Source organism: Mus caroli, chromosome 8, assembly GCF_900094665.2.
Source record: "Mus caroli chromosome 8, CAROLI_EIJ_v1.1, whole genome shotgun sequence".
Classification (NCBI taxonomy): Eukaryota; Metazoa; Chordata; class Mammalia; order Rodentia; family Muridae; genus Mus; species Mus caroli.
In genome coordinates this window covers 102044107-102060304 of record NC_034577.1, presented here as the reverse complement: position 1 = coordinate 102060304, position 16198 = coordinate 102044107, and the positions used below count along the sequence as shown (strand labels likewise).

The 16198-nt window shown below is 48.4% G+C and overlaps 1 protein-coding gene across 1 annotated transcript in view; it reads right to left on the bottom strand.

Moving 5' to 3' along the window:
- Positions 1-16198, bottom strand: part of St3gal2 (ST3 beta-galactoside alpha-2,3-sialyltransferase 2) — a 54810-nt gene that overhangs the window by 4688 nt on the left and 33924 nt on the right. The window contains exons 2-4 of the mRNA XM_021171127.2: positions 10812-12097; positions 6502-6695; positions 1298-1477 (exon numbers count right to left, since the gene is read on the bottom strand). Coding sequence (XP_021026786.1) covers positions 1298-1477; positions 6502-6695; positions 10812-11150 — 713 coding nt within the window. The 5' untranslated portion in view covers positions 11151-12097. The remainder of the gene's footprint in view (positions 1-1297; positions 1478-6501; positions 6696-10811; positions 12098-16198) is intronic.

Below are 16198 nucleotides of genomic sequence, written 5' to 3'. Positions count from 1 at the left end.
AAGGAAGGAAGGAAGGAAGGAAGGAAGGAAGGAAAAGATTTGGTAGGTAGGTATAGTGGCATATCCCTGTATCCAAGAATTGTAGAGGTGAAGTCAGGAGAATTACTTCAAAGCCAGTCTTGACTACACAAGACCCTGACTCAAGAAACACACACACACTAAACAAACTAGTTAATTAAATGGACAAAGCTGGGGAGCCGGGCGGTGGTGGCACACGCCTTTAGTCCCAGCACTCGGGAGGCATAGGCAGGAAAGATTTCTGAGTTCAAGGCCAGCCTGGTCTACAGAGTGAGTTCCAGGACAGCCAGGGCTGCACTGAAAAACCCTGTCTCGAAGAAAAAAAATAAAAAAAATAAAAACCAAAGCTGGGGAGATGGCTCAGTGGTTACCAGCCTTTGCTGCTCTTGCAGAGGAATCAGATTTAGTTCTCAGCGCTCACATGGAAGCTCACAACCTCCTGAAACCCCAGTACCTGAGAATCTGATGTCCTCTTCCAACCTCCTTGGGCTCCTGCACACATACGGTGCACATATATCCACTTAGTCACATCCACATAAATGCTTATTTTTTTAAAATGTAAGCCAACAAAACCTGACAAACCTTTGGTAAGCCAGGCCTTGTGACACAGACCTGTGATCCCAGCCAGTATGGGAGCTGAGACATGAGGATCACAAGTTCAAGGCCTGCTTCAGCTGCAGAGAAAATTTAAGGCCAGTTTCAGCAGCTTATCAAGAGCTTGTCTCAGAAATTAAAAAAAAAACAAAAAACAAAAAAAAACAGCAATAAATAGAAAAAGCAACCAGGGTTGGAGAGATGGCTCAGTGGTTAAGAACACTGGCTGCTCTTCCAGAGGTCCTGAGTTCAATCCCCAGCAACCACACGGTGGCTCACAACCATCAGTAATGGGATCTGATACCCTCTTCTGGCTTGCATTAAGACTGAGTACTCATATACATACAATACATACATAAATCTTAAAAAAGAACAACAACAAACCCTCAGTGAAATGAATTGTCAGGGTTGCCAGCTGTGATAGAACTGCCATCTCAAAGACAGTTACCAGAGGAAAAAACCCCACAACCCAGAGCTGTCCCCTCGAGAGACCAGTCCAAACTGTGCAATCATGATTTTACCACTAGTACCCCGAGCTGCACCACATAGGAAGAGACACAGAATGAACTCCTTTTTGAGCTCCTACTTCGCACTAATTCAATTAGAGAATCTTTTGAACTCAGAGACAAGCCCTCCCATAGAACTCCTGACACCCGTGTGCTACTCAGCCAGCAAAGAGGCTCACAATCGGATCTGTCCTGTGGAGAGGGCGCTGGCAATCCACATTAGGTCCAGAGCCTTGAAGGGGACCAGCACGAAGCTGACATTGGCAGGCAGGTTCTTGGCACTCTCCGGGTACATGAAATGGTGAGTTGTTCGGCTGCCAACATCCTTCTCAAAGCCCACAGTCGGTGCCTGATTCATCCTAGAGAGAGAGAGAGAGAGAGAGAGAGAGAGAACTCCCATGAAACGTGGGGTGTGGGTTTTACAGGATAATTTGGCACTCAACAAAAATAAAAAAGGAAGTTGGACATGACGGCTAATGCCCATAGTTCTAGCTTTCAAGAAGCTGAGGCAGGAGGATTGCCACACATTTGAGGCCATCCTGTGCTACAGCGTAACACCTGTCTCAAAAAAAGAAAAAAAAGAAAAGAAAAGAAGAGAAATAAAGTGATGTACACTTTGGCTCAGCAATGGTTGCCTAAGTAAAGATAAAGACTATTCTATTAATCAGAGAACTGGGGGTACAATCTGTACATTCATCCACTGAACACCACTTAGGTACCAGGATGGAGTAAGTTTTACATGTTGGTAACAAACCCAGCTCTATTCAGTGAAATATCCTAAGGATGGAAGGTACCCCGATTTTCTTTGAGACAGGATCTCATATAGCCCAGACTGGCCTTACATTTGCCGTGTACCAAACGTCGGCTTTGAACTCCTGACCTCCTGCTTCCGCCTCCCAAGTGCTGGGATGACAGAGATGTACCCCTGCACCAAGACAAGCCTCCCATTTTGGTAAACATCTTACATCACAGGCTCTAAGCACGAGCCTGTTGGTCTTGCTTCCTGCTGTTTAAGAGGACATTTCTGTCCTCTGAGGATAGAGCACCTTGCAGCATTCCTACCACAGTAGGGTGACCAGAAACTCTGCTCCTTCACAGGGATCCAAGACGGAGGGACGGTCTCCATGCGCCCCCCTAGCTTTCAGGCCAGCTCTATGAAACTGTACAAACATCAAATCAGAGTGGCTGGCACCAATCTCAGGAATGAGTGTAGACTTCCTATGCCACAGAGCACCTCTGCTATTTTCTTCCTGCTCCTCTACCAACATCTCAGTTGCCTGTGGATGGAAAGGGCACGAAGGACATGGAAGAATGCAGCTGGTGTTACCAGGCTGGACCGATGCTGGAATCCAGATTTATGCTTCTGAGGACCTAAGCAGCAAACTTTATCTGTTGTCGTTGTTGTTGTTTGTTTGTTTTTGAGTCAGGGTTTCTCTGTGTGGTCCTGGCTGACCCAGAGCTCACTCTGTAGAGCAGGCTGGCCTATAACTCATAGATCTGCCTGCCTCTGCCTCCTGAGTGCTGGGATTAAAGGCGTGCACCACCACCACCCAATACGAGAGACAGATAGACCAAGCCCTGAAGATCAAAGAGCTGTGACTATCCAATTTTAGGGGGAAAAAGGTTTGAAAGAAGACTATTTGGGAGGAGGAAGAAGAGAAGTCAATGGTGGGTGAGTACGATCAAAACTAATTATATGCGCATATGAAAACATTGGAATGAAACCCACTGTTTTGTGTAATGGGGGAAGATAAAGGGTACCGTTACCCCAGGCTGGCCCATTGATTAGCTAGTCTACTCAGAGTCAAGAAGTATTCCCCTGGTCCTAGCGGTGGGACCTTCAGCCTCCTTTACTCCTCTACTACCGGCTTCAGGCCCCAGACAGCAGGGGGCTGGGAATGAAGATCCAAAATAAAGTCCAGATGATGTCGCACAGCCTCCACAGGAACAGGGAGGGACGTGGCATTCTTCTGGAGACTCTGACTCATTCCAGATAAGCCAAGTCCTGGAAAGGGGCCAGAAGATGACATCGACCCCTGGGGCATGGAGCCATGCATTCCAGAAACCTATCTGCTCACAGCTGCCCCCAGCAGCCAAAGAAAGGCGGGGCAGGGTGGACCACACTTTACTCGGGGACAGTGTCTGGCTACCTCATCCCTTTCCTCATGCTTCCATCGTGCCTTCTGTCACCTGACAATGCCAGGAACTGGATGTATCTGCTGCCTAGAGGAAGCAAGAAAGGCTCAACTCCAGTTGGGTCATAAGCAGAGAGATCAGAAAATTTACAGGTGGAGACGACAGCTTGAGGTGAGAGGACAGATCTGGATTTCACTGCTCTCCCTGATTCTGGGGTGAAAGGTTTCCTTTCTGGTTCCTGATCAAGAGAGATCTGCAAGCGGCCACCAATACTGCCATCTGGCCCTTTCTATAGACCACAGACAGCCAACTACCATCTGGGTCACCTTTTCTGCCCAGCAATTCTAGGGACCACTCCAAACATTGTATCTTGAGCCTGCCTCATGTAAAGGAGAATCTGTGGGTGTGTCCGCAGCTAGGACACCCACATGTTAGAAGAAGTCACAGCTTTTGGGCCACAGGCTTTGACCCCTGAGGTTTCCCAACCATCACCAAGGAACCATATGATAGAGTTGGCCAGAGAAGCAGGTATTCGGGTATCTGAGTTTCCTTGGGCTTTCAAAGGGCCCCAGAGCTGAAGGGAAGCAATGGGAGCCTCCACCCCTAATCTTGACCACCTTTTCTCAGTAGACAGTTCTTGCACCGGCTTCCAGCTTCCTTCCCTTTAAAGCCCCGGGAATCGGAAGATGAGAATAATCCAGGTGGCTCTGGAGTTATGGGGGGAACTCAGCATTCTATTTCTACATCTGTCACCGTTTCTCATCTCGAGGAAGATCTTGCAAAAAAAAAAAATACAGAAAGCCTCAAGAGATAAATTGCTATGTTGGTGTTGCTATGGAGACAGCAACGGTTTCTACGACAAAGGCCTTCTGCCTCCCAGGAAATCTGGTCTTTCTACAATGCCCATCCTAGGTGATGTTTAGCAAAAACCTGGCATTTTCAGTATTTTATTTACTCATTCATTCATTCATTCATTCGTGTATGTGTATATTTGTGTTTGCATGTGTTGACAATGGAAATCAGCTTCTTTTGATTTCCCTTTATTTCTTTGTGTGTGCTTGTTTTTGTATTGGTGCCCATATGCCACGGGACGTGAGTGGAGATCTGAAGACAGAGTCTGGGGGTCAGTCCTCACCTCTCTACCTGAGGCAGGGTCTCCTTACCACTGTGTGGCTAGGGTAATGGGCGCTCAAACTTCTGGAGAATGCCCTGCCTCTCAGCTCCCTATGGAATCAAAGAAGCCAGTGCTGCAGCATCTGGCTTTTATATGGGCTCTGAGATTCCAAACTCAGGTTGTCAGGGTTGCTCAACAAGTGCATTTATCTCTTGGGCCACTTCCCTAACCCCCACCTCATTATTTAAGACAGCTTTTCTTCCTGAACAAAGACATACAATTTTGGCTAAACTTGATGACCAGCAAGCTTCCAGGATATACCAATCTCCATACCACCAGCACCAGGGTACAGGAGCTTTGGGGGGGGGGGTTGATTTTGTTTTTTGAGACAGGGTATCACTATGTAGCCATGGTTGGTTTCAAATTAAGAGATTCGCCGATTTCTACATTCCAAGTATTAGGAATTAAGGTGTGGGATACTGTGTCTAGCTTTGAGATTTTTGTTTTGTTTTGTTTTGTTTTGTTTTTCGAGGTAAAGTTTCTCTGGGTAACAGAGCCCTGGGTGTCTGGCTTTGAAGATCAGGCTGGCCTTGAACTTGAGAGATCTGCCTGCCTCCCCCCCACCCCCCAAGTGCTGGGATTAAAGGCTTGTGCCACCGCGATTTGCTTTGAGATTGTTTTTTTTTTTAAGCCAGAAGCTTTCTATGACGCCTCAGGCTGACCTTGGACTTGGGATATTTCAGTCTCAGCTTGCAGGAGCTAAAATTCATGAATGTGTGCCACCACACCCACCTTACCCTTTTGAAAAGAAGAGGAGTTGATTTAGTGATTTAGTGTACCTCAAGGGCAGTAGAATGGACAATAATAAGAATACCTCCTGCCACCAGGAGTTCAAGGCCAGACTGGTCCACAGGTTAAGTTCTAGGATAGCCAGGGCTGCAAAGAGAAACCCTGCCTTGAGAAAACAAACAAACACACAAACAAACAAACAAACAAAGGAATACTTTCTGCTAGTAAAATTTTTCTTTAAATATTTATTATTATTTTAAATTATATGTATTTTAAATTATGTATACATATTAATACACTATGTATATATTATATATATGTATTACATATGTTATATATGTGTATATATACACACACACACACATATGGGTGTAGGTATGCACATGTGAGTACGGACACCCAAGGAAGCCAGAGTAGTCAGAGCCCCTGGGGCTGGAGTTACTGGCAATTGTGAGTCATGTGACAGGCAATGAACTTGAGTCCTCTGGGAGAGCAGCATATATTCTTATCCACTGAGTCAACTCTCCAGCCCCAGTGACTGACTGTATTAAGGTTCTTCTAACACCAGACAGGTAGGCGTATGCCACTGACCCTGGTGTGTGCACTGTTCAGGATTGACCCCAGAGTTTCGTGCATGTCAGGCAACTTTTAAAAAAAGATTTACTTTTTTTTGTTGGGCAGTGGTGGCACACACCTTAATTTGGGAGGCAGAGGCAGGCAAAATCTCTGAGTTTGAAGCCACTCTAATCTTCAGAGTTTCAGAACAGCCAAGACTACACAGAGGGGAACAGTGTATTTTGTATGTATAACGGTTTTGCCTTTTATATGGATTTGTAACAACTATGTCAGAAGAAAGTGTTGGATCCCTGGAAGCGGAGTCAGGTGACTTTTAGCTTCCATGTGGGTGCTGGGAACCAGGTTCAAATCCTCTGCAAGGACCGCAAGTGCTCTTAGCCACTGAGACGCCTCTCCAGCTCCCAAAGTGTGTATTGTGAACACTTACTGCACACCCAACCTGGAAACCCTGGGAAGAGAGACCGGAACTATTAACTGACGCCTCTGGGTGCTGGCGTCCCTTAGCACACTGGGCAGTTAGTACTTGTACCCTAGCAGAAAAGATCAGAGAAGACTGGCCAGATGGTTCAGTGGATAAAAGAGCTTGCCACCAAACCTGAAAATCTGAGTTTAGTTCATAGGACCCATGTGGTGGAGGAACTACACGCTGTCCTCGGCTATCCTGAAAACTAAATAATGTTAAACAAAACAAACAAACAAAACCCAAAGACACAAGGACAATTCACGCATCATTTCCCTGTCCCCCTGCCTGCATCCGTGAGAGCTCACCTCATGATAAAGTTGTGGCTGTCCACTTCGTGCCCATAGCCAGAGCCCCGAAGGTTGCCTGAGTTCCCGACCACAGCACAGCGCCGGCACTGTTGGGGGTCCCGGAAGCGGTAGGGGTTCTCGCCAGGCACGATCTGGAACAGTTTCTCCAGCACTTCGTTGGTGTTGTGTGACTTGAATTGGGGTTGTAGCATCTGGGCAGGGGAGGGAGATGGCTGTGAGCGTGGGGAAACTCTCACCCCTTCAAGCCTCCCCTCCAGTCAGAGCCATACAGACATCCTCGCACAGGGCTGTCTGGGAAGCCCTTCCCCGAGCACTGAGGAACAACTTCTCGCTTCACAGTAGCAAGTCTTGACTCTCAGTCAGTCTCACTATTGAGACCAGTACCCAGTACCCTGCCAGACAGAAGCTGCCTCTCCAATGCTCCAAAGAGGCTCGGGGTGGGGGTGGGGTGTCCAAGTGCTATTAGAAGCATTCTGGAGGGGTTTATGGTCCTGGGCCATAAAGCAGAGAAATGCGCTTATGGAATCTTTCCAAGGGTTTCCAGGGGTCCACCTGCAGGACTTGTCTATGGCCACTCTGAACCTCTGGGAAGTGCAGGAAAACGTCCAGGAGAAACTAAAAATATAGATTTCACATGAAATCCTCTGAATGTTAAATATTGGTAGTATAAATATTTTTAAAAGCACTGGGCTAGACTTGTTTCATGATATAGGGCCATCAACTAACACTTTGAAATACTTTGAAACTAAGACTTTGAAATGCCATAAGCAAAAAGAAGCAGGCCTGCCTGTTCTCCAGAGCGGGCTCTAGGACAGCCAGGATGACACAGAGAAACAAAACGGAATAAAATAAAAAAAAAACCACAGAGAGCTCTCAGGAGGCTGAGGCCAGAGAATCCTAAGTTTGAGGCCACGGGGAAGACATAATGAAACCCTGTCTCAAAGGAACAGAGCAGTGTCAGGTATAGTGGCACACGCCTCCGCACTGAGGAGGCACAGACGGGCAGATCTCTGTGAGTTCAAAGCTGGTCTGGTCTACATAGTGTGTTCCAGGCCAGTCAGGGTTAGATAGGACCCTGTCTCAAAACAAGAACAAAAACAAGCCAAATGTAATGGTATATACCGATAACCTCAGCACTCAAGATTCGGAGGAGAGTCAGGCCAAATTATGGATGTCTCAAAAATAAAAATTAAAAAAAAAAAAAAAGCTGGGCAGTGATCTCTGTGCTTGGGAGACAGAGGCAGGCAATCTCTGAGTTCAAGGGCTAGAGTGAGTACCAGGACAGTCAGGGATACACAGAGCAACCCTGTCTCAAAAACAAATGAGCAGGGGCTGGAGAGATGGCTCAGCGGTTAAGAGCACTGATTGCTCTTCCAGAGGTCCTGAGTTCAATTCCCAGCAACCACATGGTGGCTCACAACCATCCGTAATGAGATCCGATGCCCTCTCTGGCGTGTCTGAAGAGAGTGACAGTGTACTCATCATATATATAAAATAGATAAATAAATATTTAAAAACAAGCAAGCAAAAAACAAAAGCAAGAAAAGCAACGCTGTGGACCACAAGCAGAGAGAAGTCACTCTGGCATGGAGCACTTGCCTATATACCCCAAGGCCTGCCCTTGACGACACTCAGCAATAACAGCATTGCTGTAGACGGAGGCACAGCCCCCTGGGTCTGTGGACAAGCAAGAGCTGCTCAGGGAACCCGACACCTTTCTGGAGCAGAAGTCTGCCTCTGAGACAAGAATTCTCAACCCTGAAGCAAACGGGTTGGCCGTGGGGCACAGGAAGATGTGTGGACTAAGGAACATGGTACCCAAACAGGCTCTGAGTTCCATTCCTGTGACCAGAGGCCTGTCTTATCCCTGAGGAATAAGGCCACTGCTGAGCCTATAACACTAGGCAGACACTGGCACTTTCTGAACCTTGACTTTCTCCATAAAACAAAGTTGTAGCCGAAAGTGACAGCAGGCAAGACTCTGCTAGAAGGTCCTGTGGGCTTCTCTGGACCCGTGTTCCACAGACACTGGTCTTGGAGGATTCTAACAGTCTGGGCCAAGACATAGGTTCTGGACAGCTGTCTTGATAAATGTGGACATCCTCACATCCATGAAGAACAAGAGGAGAGGCATCTTGCTCCTATACTGGCAGGAGGAACAAGGACCAGGAATTGCCTCTTTGTGCCAGGGAGAGCAGGCATCCTACAGGCTCCATTCTTGGCCCAGGAGGCGACCAGATGGCCCTGTAGAACCTAAGAAGTGATGCTCCAGCAATGATGGGGGCAGGGTGGAGGACATGAAAAGCAGAAAGGTCTTGCTTGGGACATCGGAGACCAGGGGTGGACCTGTTATGGGCCCCTCTGAGGATCCTGTGCCCCACCTCCCATAGCGGCTGAGGCTTACATTGCTCTCTCCCAAGCCAGAGCAATCTTTTCCAGCAACTGTGAAGAGCCAAGAAGGACTCTTGAAGTGCTCATAATTACTCTGAGCCAACGTTTACCAATTAGGATGCTCAGTCTTAAAATCTATTATTTCTGGGATAGCCCAGCAATAAGTAGCTATCATACATGCAGTGAGGGCCTGAGTTACAGATCCCCAACACCTATATAAAAGCCAGATGGGGGGAAGAACATTTATGTAACCTGGTGCCAGTGGTATGCAGAATCTCACAGGCTGGCCAGCTTAGCCAAATCGCCAAATCACCAAGCTCCAGAGTCTCGAGACCCTATCTTAGAAATTAAGGTGGAATGGCCGGTGTGGTGGCGCATGCCTTTAATCCCAGCTCTCAGAAGGCAGAGGCAGGTGGATCTCTGTGAGTTCAAGACTAGCCTGGTCTACAGAGTGAATTCCAGGACAGTCAGAGCTGCACAGTGAGACTATGTCTCCTAAAAACAGAACAAACAAAACAAAACAAACAAAAAGACCCACGACAACAACAATAACAAAATAAGGTGGACAGTGATTAAGTTGAGATACTTCACAACATCTGGCTTCCACAAACACAATTCTGCACGTATGCACACACAGGAAACTTGCACAGCACAAACAGGAGCTGGAGAGACGGTTCAGCCGGTAAGAGCACTGACTGCTCTCCAGAGATCCCGGGTTTAATTCCCAACACCCATATGATGGCTAATAATTGTCTGTAACTCCAGTTCCAGGGGATCCAACGTCCTTCTCTGTCCTCTGAGGGCACAGAAATACATGCAGCAAAGAATATCCGTTCACATACTAAAATAAAAATGAAAATACTACGTTCACAGATCCAGGATCCCGGGGTCTGGTAAGAGGCTAGAGGATGGCAGGATGGGGAGAAACGGTCCTCGCTACACAAGCCTGGCAACCTAAGTTCAGTCCCTGGATCCCAGGTAAAGGAAGAAACTACCAACTCCACAAAGTTGTCTTATAATCTCCACATGTGCGCTGTGGCATCCACACAGCCCCCACTACATCATACATGTACACACACACACACACACCAAATAATAATAAGAATTTGGGGGCTGGCAAGATGGCTCAGCAAGTAAGAGCACTGACTGCTCTTCTGAAGGTCCTGAGTGCAAATCTCTGAAACCACATGGTGGCTCACAACCACCGTAATGAGATCTGACGCCCTCTTCTGGTGCATCTGCTGAAGACAGCAACCATGTACTTATTTATAATAATAAATAAATCTTTGGACCGGAGCGAGTGGGGTTGACTGGAGGGAACAGAGGTCCTAAATTCAATTCCCAACAACCACATGAAGGCTCACAACCACCTGTACAGCTACAGTGTACTCCTATACATAAAATAAATAAACAAATCTTTAACATCATTTAAAAAAAAAAAAGAATTTTGGAAAAATAAGATGCTGCTGGGAGAGAAGTATGAGTCACTTGCCGGCAGGGCAGCCCTTGCTGCAGCTGTGGAGTGGCTTCTTGCCACTTACTCGGCAGGCCTCCTATCTATATGGCATGGCCTCCCGGTCCCTACTCAGACCGCTCTGGCCATTTGTGCTGCCTCCCTGAGCCCAGAGCATTTTGGGGGCGGGGTGTCTACACGGAACTCCTACAAGCCCCACAAATAGTAGTTCTCTCTCGTCCCAGGTCAAAGCCCATCATGCCCGTCAGCGGTCTGTGGTCCAGGGGTATGGCTCAGATCAGGTGGGCTTCCTACTTTGTCAGGGTGCTGGGAGTCATAAGACGGACAGCCTAAGTCCAAAAGGGGACTGGTCACAGCGGCTCCAAAAATAAAGAGGACCAATTCTGGAAAGCAGGCAGTAAAAGGAAATCAGCAGGGGGTGGGGGTGGGGCACAGTCCTTACCATCCACCACCGCTGGACATCCGGGGGGAGGTTCATGTTATCTCTGGTCCAGACTGGTGAGATGTTGCCGTCAAAGTGGCTGTCAAACCATTCAGAGGTGCTGACATCACCCATGCAGCGACTGCAGGCACAATTTCTCCCCAAAAGTCCCTCCTTGCCGAGGCGCTGTAGTCCGGAATAGCCTGGTACCAGCTTCACCCGGTGTGTGCCGCCCAGAGCCCCCGAGTCCAGGTAGGGCAAGGTAGCCATGCTGTGGTGCGAGTAGGTGAAGAGCAGGGACATAATGAACACCAGCAGGAATGCCATAGAGAGGAACCACACCCGAAGAGAGCACTTCATCGTGCTGGCCACGGGGCGGCTGTCACCGTGGCCAATCCTTTCCCGGCCCGCTGCGGGGCCAGCCACGGCGCAGCCTGCTTGTTTTGGCAGCACGTAGAAAGGGCATAGGGGCACGAGGTGTGACAGGGGACTCTTGCCACACCTTCCCTCAACAAAAGGAGAAAGCAGGAATAGCCTCCCCCCTCCCCTGTCCCTGAGCCACCAGAGCCTCTCGCTCAGAACTTCCTCAGGTCTCTCTCAGTCACTAGCTGGGCCACAAAGACTCTGCGTCTTCTGCCACCCCGTCAAGGCAGAGGTCAGTCCATCTCAGCCCTCTAGTCCCTTGTGAGTGCTGGCTGCCAGCTCCGGGGACCCCCCTCTTTGGTGGCTTGAAAAGGTCCAGTCTGGAGCAGTCTGGGTCCTTGTGGCTCATGAGCAGACGCTAAGGCAGCCCCTGCTCCCCTGCAGTGGGGAATCCCTGGAACCCTGATTACAGCAGAGGGTGCACGGGCTTCAGGGGGCCTGCATTCCATGCACGAGTCCTCTTCACACTTGCAAGCTGTCCTGGTCCAACTCCTTAGCCAGGGGAAAAGAGCCTGACTCAAGGCCAGAAAGAAAACCAGTGATCTCCATGGGCGTCAGGGCTGCAAAAACCCAAGACCTTCTGCGTAATGTCTGGCCTGCTGTCAGAAGGGCTGGTCCCCGACTCTGCGCTGTGGGGTCATCTGGAGCTGGGAACAGCTGCTGCTCAGCAAGGTGCCAGACTCTAAGCCATGTGGATCAGGGGAGCTTGTGTGGCCCTCATTGGGACTCCAGACTCCTTCCTGGGACTGTTGGCCTTGGCAGGGCGACTGCCCTGCCCACCCCTGCTTCTGGGGTGAGGCTGTCTTGCCCTTGGCTCCTGCTGGCAGTGATCCCCTGGCAGGCTCTTCCTCACCTGTCAGGAGCCGGGCGGCCACAGCATGACCCTGAAATTCAGAGAGGAGAAAGAATATGCTGTTAGACAGTAGAACCTGAACATAACATACGTACACATGCATATTCTCTCTCTCTCTCTCTCTCTCTCTCTCTCTCTCTCTCTCTCTCTCTCTCTCGCTCTCGCTTGCTCTCTTTCTTTTCCATACACACACACACACACAGCCCCCACCCATGGTCTCAGAGGACAGAGCCAGCAGTAAAAGAGATGCCCATCAACAAAAGCGTAGACAAAAGAAAAGGCTCTCTCCTCAAACAGTCCACGGATAGCATCATTTTGCCTAACTCCCAGCCTCAGAGGACTGCACCTTCATTAATTAGCCTGAGAATAAACAAGGAATAAGTTAATTTCCCCTGGGTCCGACGGCAAGGGCTAACACACTCCATTTAGGAAGCCTTGTCCAGCTATGTGTAGTTAGTTACTTTCGGACAAAACTGAGGGGAAATTAGCCTAGGGAGGATCGCAAGGTCTGAGAGTAATGCTCCACATAAGGCTCTCAGGGTACTTGTAGTGCCCACGGGAAGCTGGCAGAAGTTTGTCCCTGGTCTCTCAAGTGTGGACTGTACAGGCAACGTTTCTGATTGGTTCAGTGAACCATGAACAATCCTTCCTGCTCATATACAGGGAAAACAGGAGAAGAGGTATCTGCTCTCGGAACAACCACCAACCAGCCCTCTGGGCAGTTGCCTTCATCTGTGTATTAAGGACAAAATGAACCCCTAGAGTCCTATCCTGTCCCAGCAGCCTGAGGCTCCAAGCTGTCCCTAGCACACAGAGGGGAGGAGAGCCCACACTGGCCGGAGGGAAAGGAGTTTGAATCCACGCTCAGGGCATCTCCAAACCATCGCTTTAAATCCAGCCAGCTAGGGTAAGCGCCGATGGGACCCCCAGGTCTGGCAGCCCTAAACCCCCGCTCCCTTGTTGAAGGCTCCAGCCAGACATTCTAGGATTCTCTGCCGTGGCAGCGGCAGACAAAGTCTTGGGGCAGTCAGGACAGAAGCCTGCAACCCCAGGAGGAAACAGAAGGGTCCTGAGGAGCTGGGTGGGGGCTGTTCAGCAGTGAATCCGAGATCAGCTAAGGCTATAAGAAATCCAAGTCTTTGCCTCAAAGTAGAAACAAAAACAAAAACAAAACAAAACAAAAAGCCAGCAAGATGATTCAGTGGGCAAACTGCTTGTACAAGTTGAACAGCCTTCACTCATTCCCCAGAACACACTTAAAAGAGAGAATCGTGAGTCCACCTGTGACCCCAACCCATCACCCAGACACAAACAATAATGAAAGGGGGGAAGAGCAACTAGAGAAACGGCTCAGTGGTGAACGGTACTGGATGCTTTTCTAGGAAACCCAGGTCCAGTTCCCAGCAGCAGCACAGTCACAGTCATCTGTAACTCCATTTCTAGAGAATCCTTTACCTGAGCCTGGCCTCCTGGGGTACCTGGCATGCACACGATATACAGATATACACGCAGACAAAACATTCATATGCATAAAATGAAAATAAATACGTCTTTTAAGAGAGAACAGGAAAGAACAATCCCCCTGCCCCCTCAGTTTGTGATGGCTCGAATTTCTTCAGTGAAGCTAAACCCCAGAGCCATCAGGGACCAATATTAGCACGATATAATAGGGAAGACATTATTCTAGATCAGGAAAATGATGCTTATAGATGTGAAAGTACCTGCTTAAGGCCATGGCCTTATGAGTGGCAGTGAGCTTTGAGACCTGACCTCGTTCAATGCCTGAGACGAGACAGAGTGCTAGAAGAAACCTGTGAGTCACTGCAGCTGCATAAGGCTCAGAGAGGAAGTGAAAGAACGGCAGAGGTGCTGAGATAGCCTAGAAGGAAGAGGTTCTTCCTGCCACACCTACTGACCCAAATTCAATCCCTGGGACCCACATAGGAGGAGAAAAGAACCGACTCCCTTGCCTGGTGTGTTGGCTTAGACCTTTAATCCCAGCACTCAGGAGGCAGAGGAAGGTAGATCTTTGTGAGTCGGAGGCCAGCCTGGTCTACAAAGCAAGTTCCAAGAGAGTCAGGGCTCTGTTACAAAGAGAAACCCTGCCTCACAAAACAAAACAAACTGGCTCCCTTAAGTTTTTCTCTGATGTCCAAAATATACATACACAAATAATTAAATAAGTACCATTTTTTGAAGCTTCAAGCCAGGCAGGTACATGCCTATAATCCTAGCACTCGGAACATAAAGGCAAGTGAATCATTTGAGTTTAAAGCCATTGCAGTAGCTTGAGTAAGAATGGCCAACACATCATAGAGATGAATGCTTAGTCACCAGGGAGTAGCACAATTTGAAAGGATTAGAAGGTGTCTTAGTTAGGGTTTCACTGCTGTGAACAGACACCATGACCAAAGCAAGTCTTATAAAGGACAACATTTAATTGGGGCTGGCTTACAGGTTCAGAGATTCAGTCCATTATCACCCAGGTGGGAGCACAGCAGCATCTAGGTAGACATGATGCAAGCAGAGCAGAGAGTTCTACATCTTCATCTGAAGGCTGCTAGCAGAGTACTGGCTTCCAGGCAACTAGGATGTGGGTCTTAAAGCCCACATCCACAGTGACACACCTACTCCAACAAGGCCACCCCTTCTAAAATGCCATTCCCTCGGGCAAGCATCTACAAACCATCACAGAAGGATTAAGAGTTGCCTTGGTGGAGACATGTGTCACTGGAGATGGACTTTGAGGTTTCAAAAGTCCATGCCATGCTCAGGGTCTCTCTCTTGGCCTGTGGGTCATGATAGAACTCTCAGTTACTACCCCGGTGCCATGCATACTGCTATGCTCCCAGCTATACTTCCCACCATGATGATAATTGACTACCCCTGAAACTGGAAACACCACCAACCACCATGTTGCATGATGAGAGAGCAGCCACGAGGACATACACGGACCAGAGTGAACCAAGGAAAGACCGAATGGCAAGTAATGGGGCATTTGTCTGGGTAGTCGCAGCCTAGTCAGGTTAGAATAGATCAGAACCTGCCCAGCTATTAGTGCTTGCAGCTTGCTAATTAAAATACCAGGTCTCGGGCTGGTGAGATGGCTCAGTGGGTAAGAGCGCCCGACTGCTCTTCCGAAGGTCCAGAGTTCAAATCCCAGCAACCACATGGTGGCTAACAACCATCCGTAACGAGATCTGGTGCCCTCTTCTGGAGTGTCTGAAGACAGCTATAATGTACTTACATATAATAAATAAATAAATCTTTAAAAAAAATAAAAATACCAGGTCTCTGTGTCTTTATTCAGGAGCTAAGATGAGCTAGAGCAGACATAGAAATGCCCTGCATTTATCTGGGAGCAAAAGGGGTGTAAGAACCCCCCCCCGCCCCCAAGAAATACTTTTACATTAGAGTCCCAACACTTAAGAATCAGGAGGATTAGAACTTCATGGTCATTCTCAACTAGACAGTAAGATGGATGCCAGCCTGGGATACAGGAGACAACCTCAAACAACAACAACAAAACCCAACGCCTCCCTCACATGCCTCATCCAAGGCCCTGGAACTGACTCCAAGGAGCCCCAGTAACACTGGCTTCAATGAGCTTCTTCAAATGCTCCTCCGAGATCCTTATGCAGATTACACATTAAAGACTCTGAACAGGCTGAAAACAGGAAACCAACCCACTATATCTTTAAGGTCTCCCTTTTCCCCTATCTACACCCAACGTGTAAGGAAATAACTTAAGTCTGCAGAGTCCTGTTCCCGGCTGTGGTGGCTTAAATAGGTATGGCCTTCATAGACTCATGTGTTCAAACGCTTGGCCCAGGTGGCATTATTTTTAGTAAGTGTGGATTTGTTGGAGTAGGTAGGGTCTTGTTAGAAGAAGTGTGCCACTGTGGAGGTAGACTTTGAGAGGTGTGTGTGTAAAATCTCAATCTCTTCCCAGTGTAGAAGTAGTTCTTGCTGCCTTCAGATCAAGATGTCGTACTCTCGGCTTCTCCAGCACCAAGTCTGCCTGCATGCAACTGAAAGACCCACAACGTGAGGCCTCCCCCACGTTCTGACTCAGGAGAGGCGACACCCCAAAATCACCCACAAGAAACGGTCTTGCTGCAAACTGCAAGAG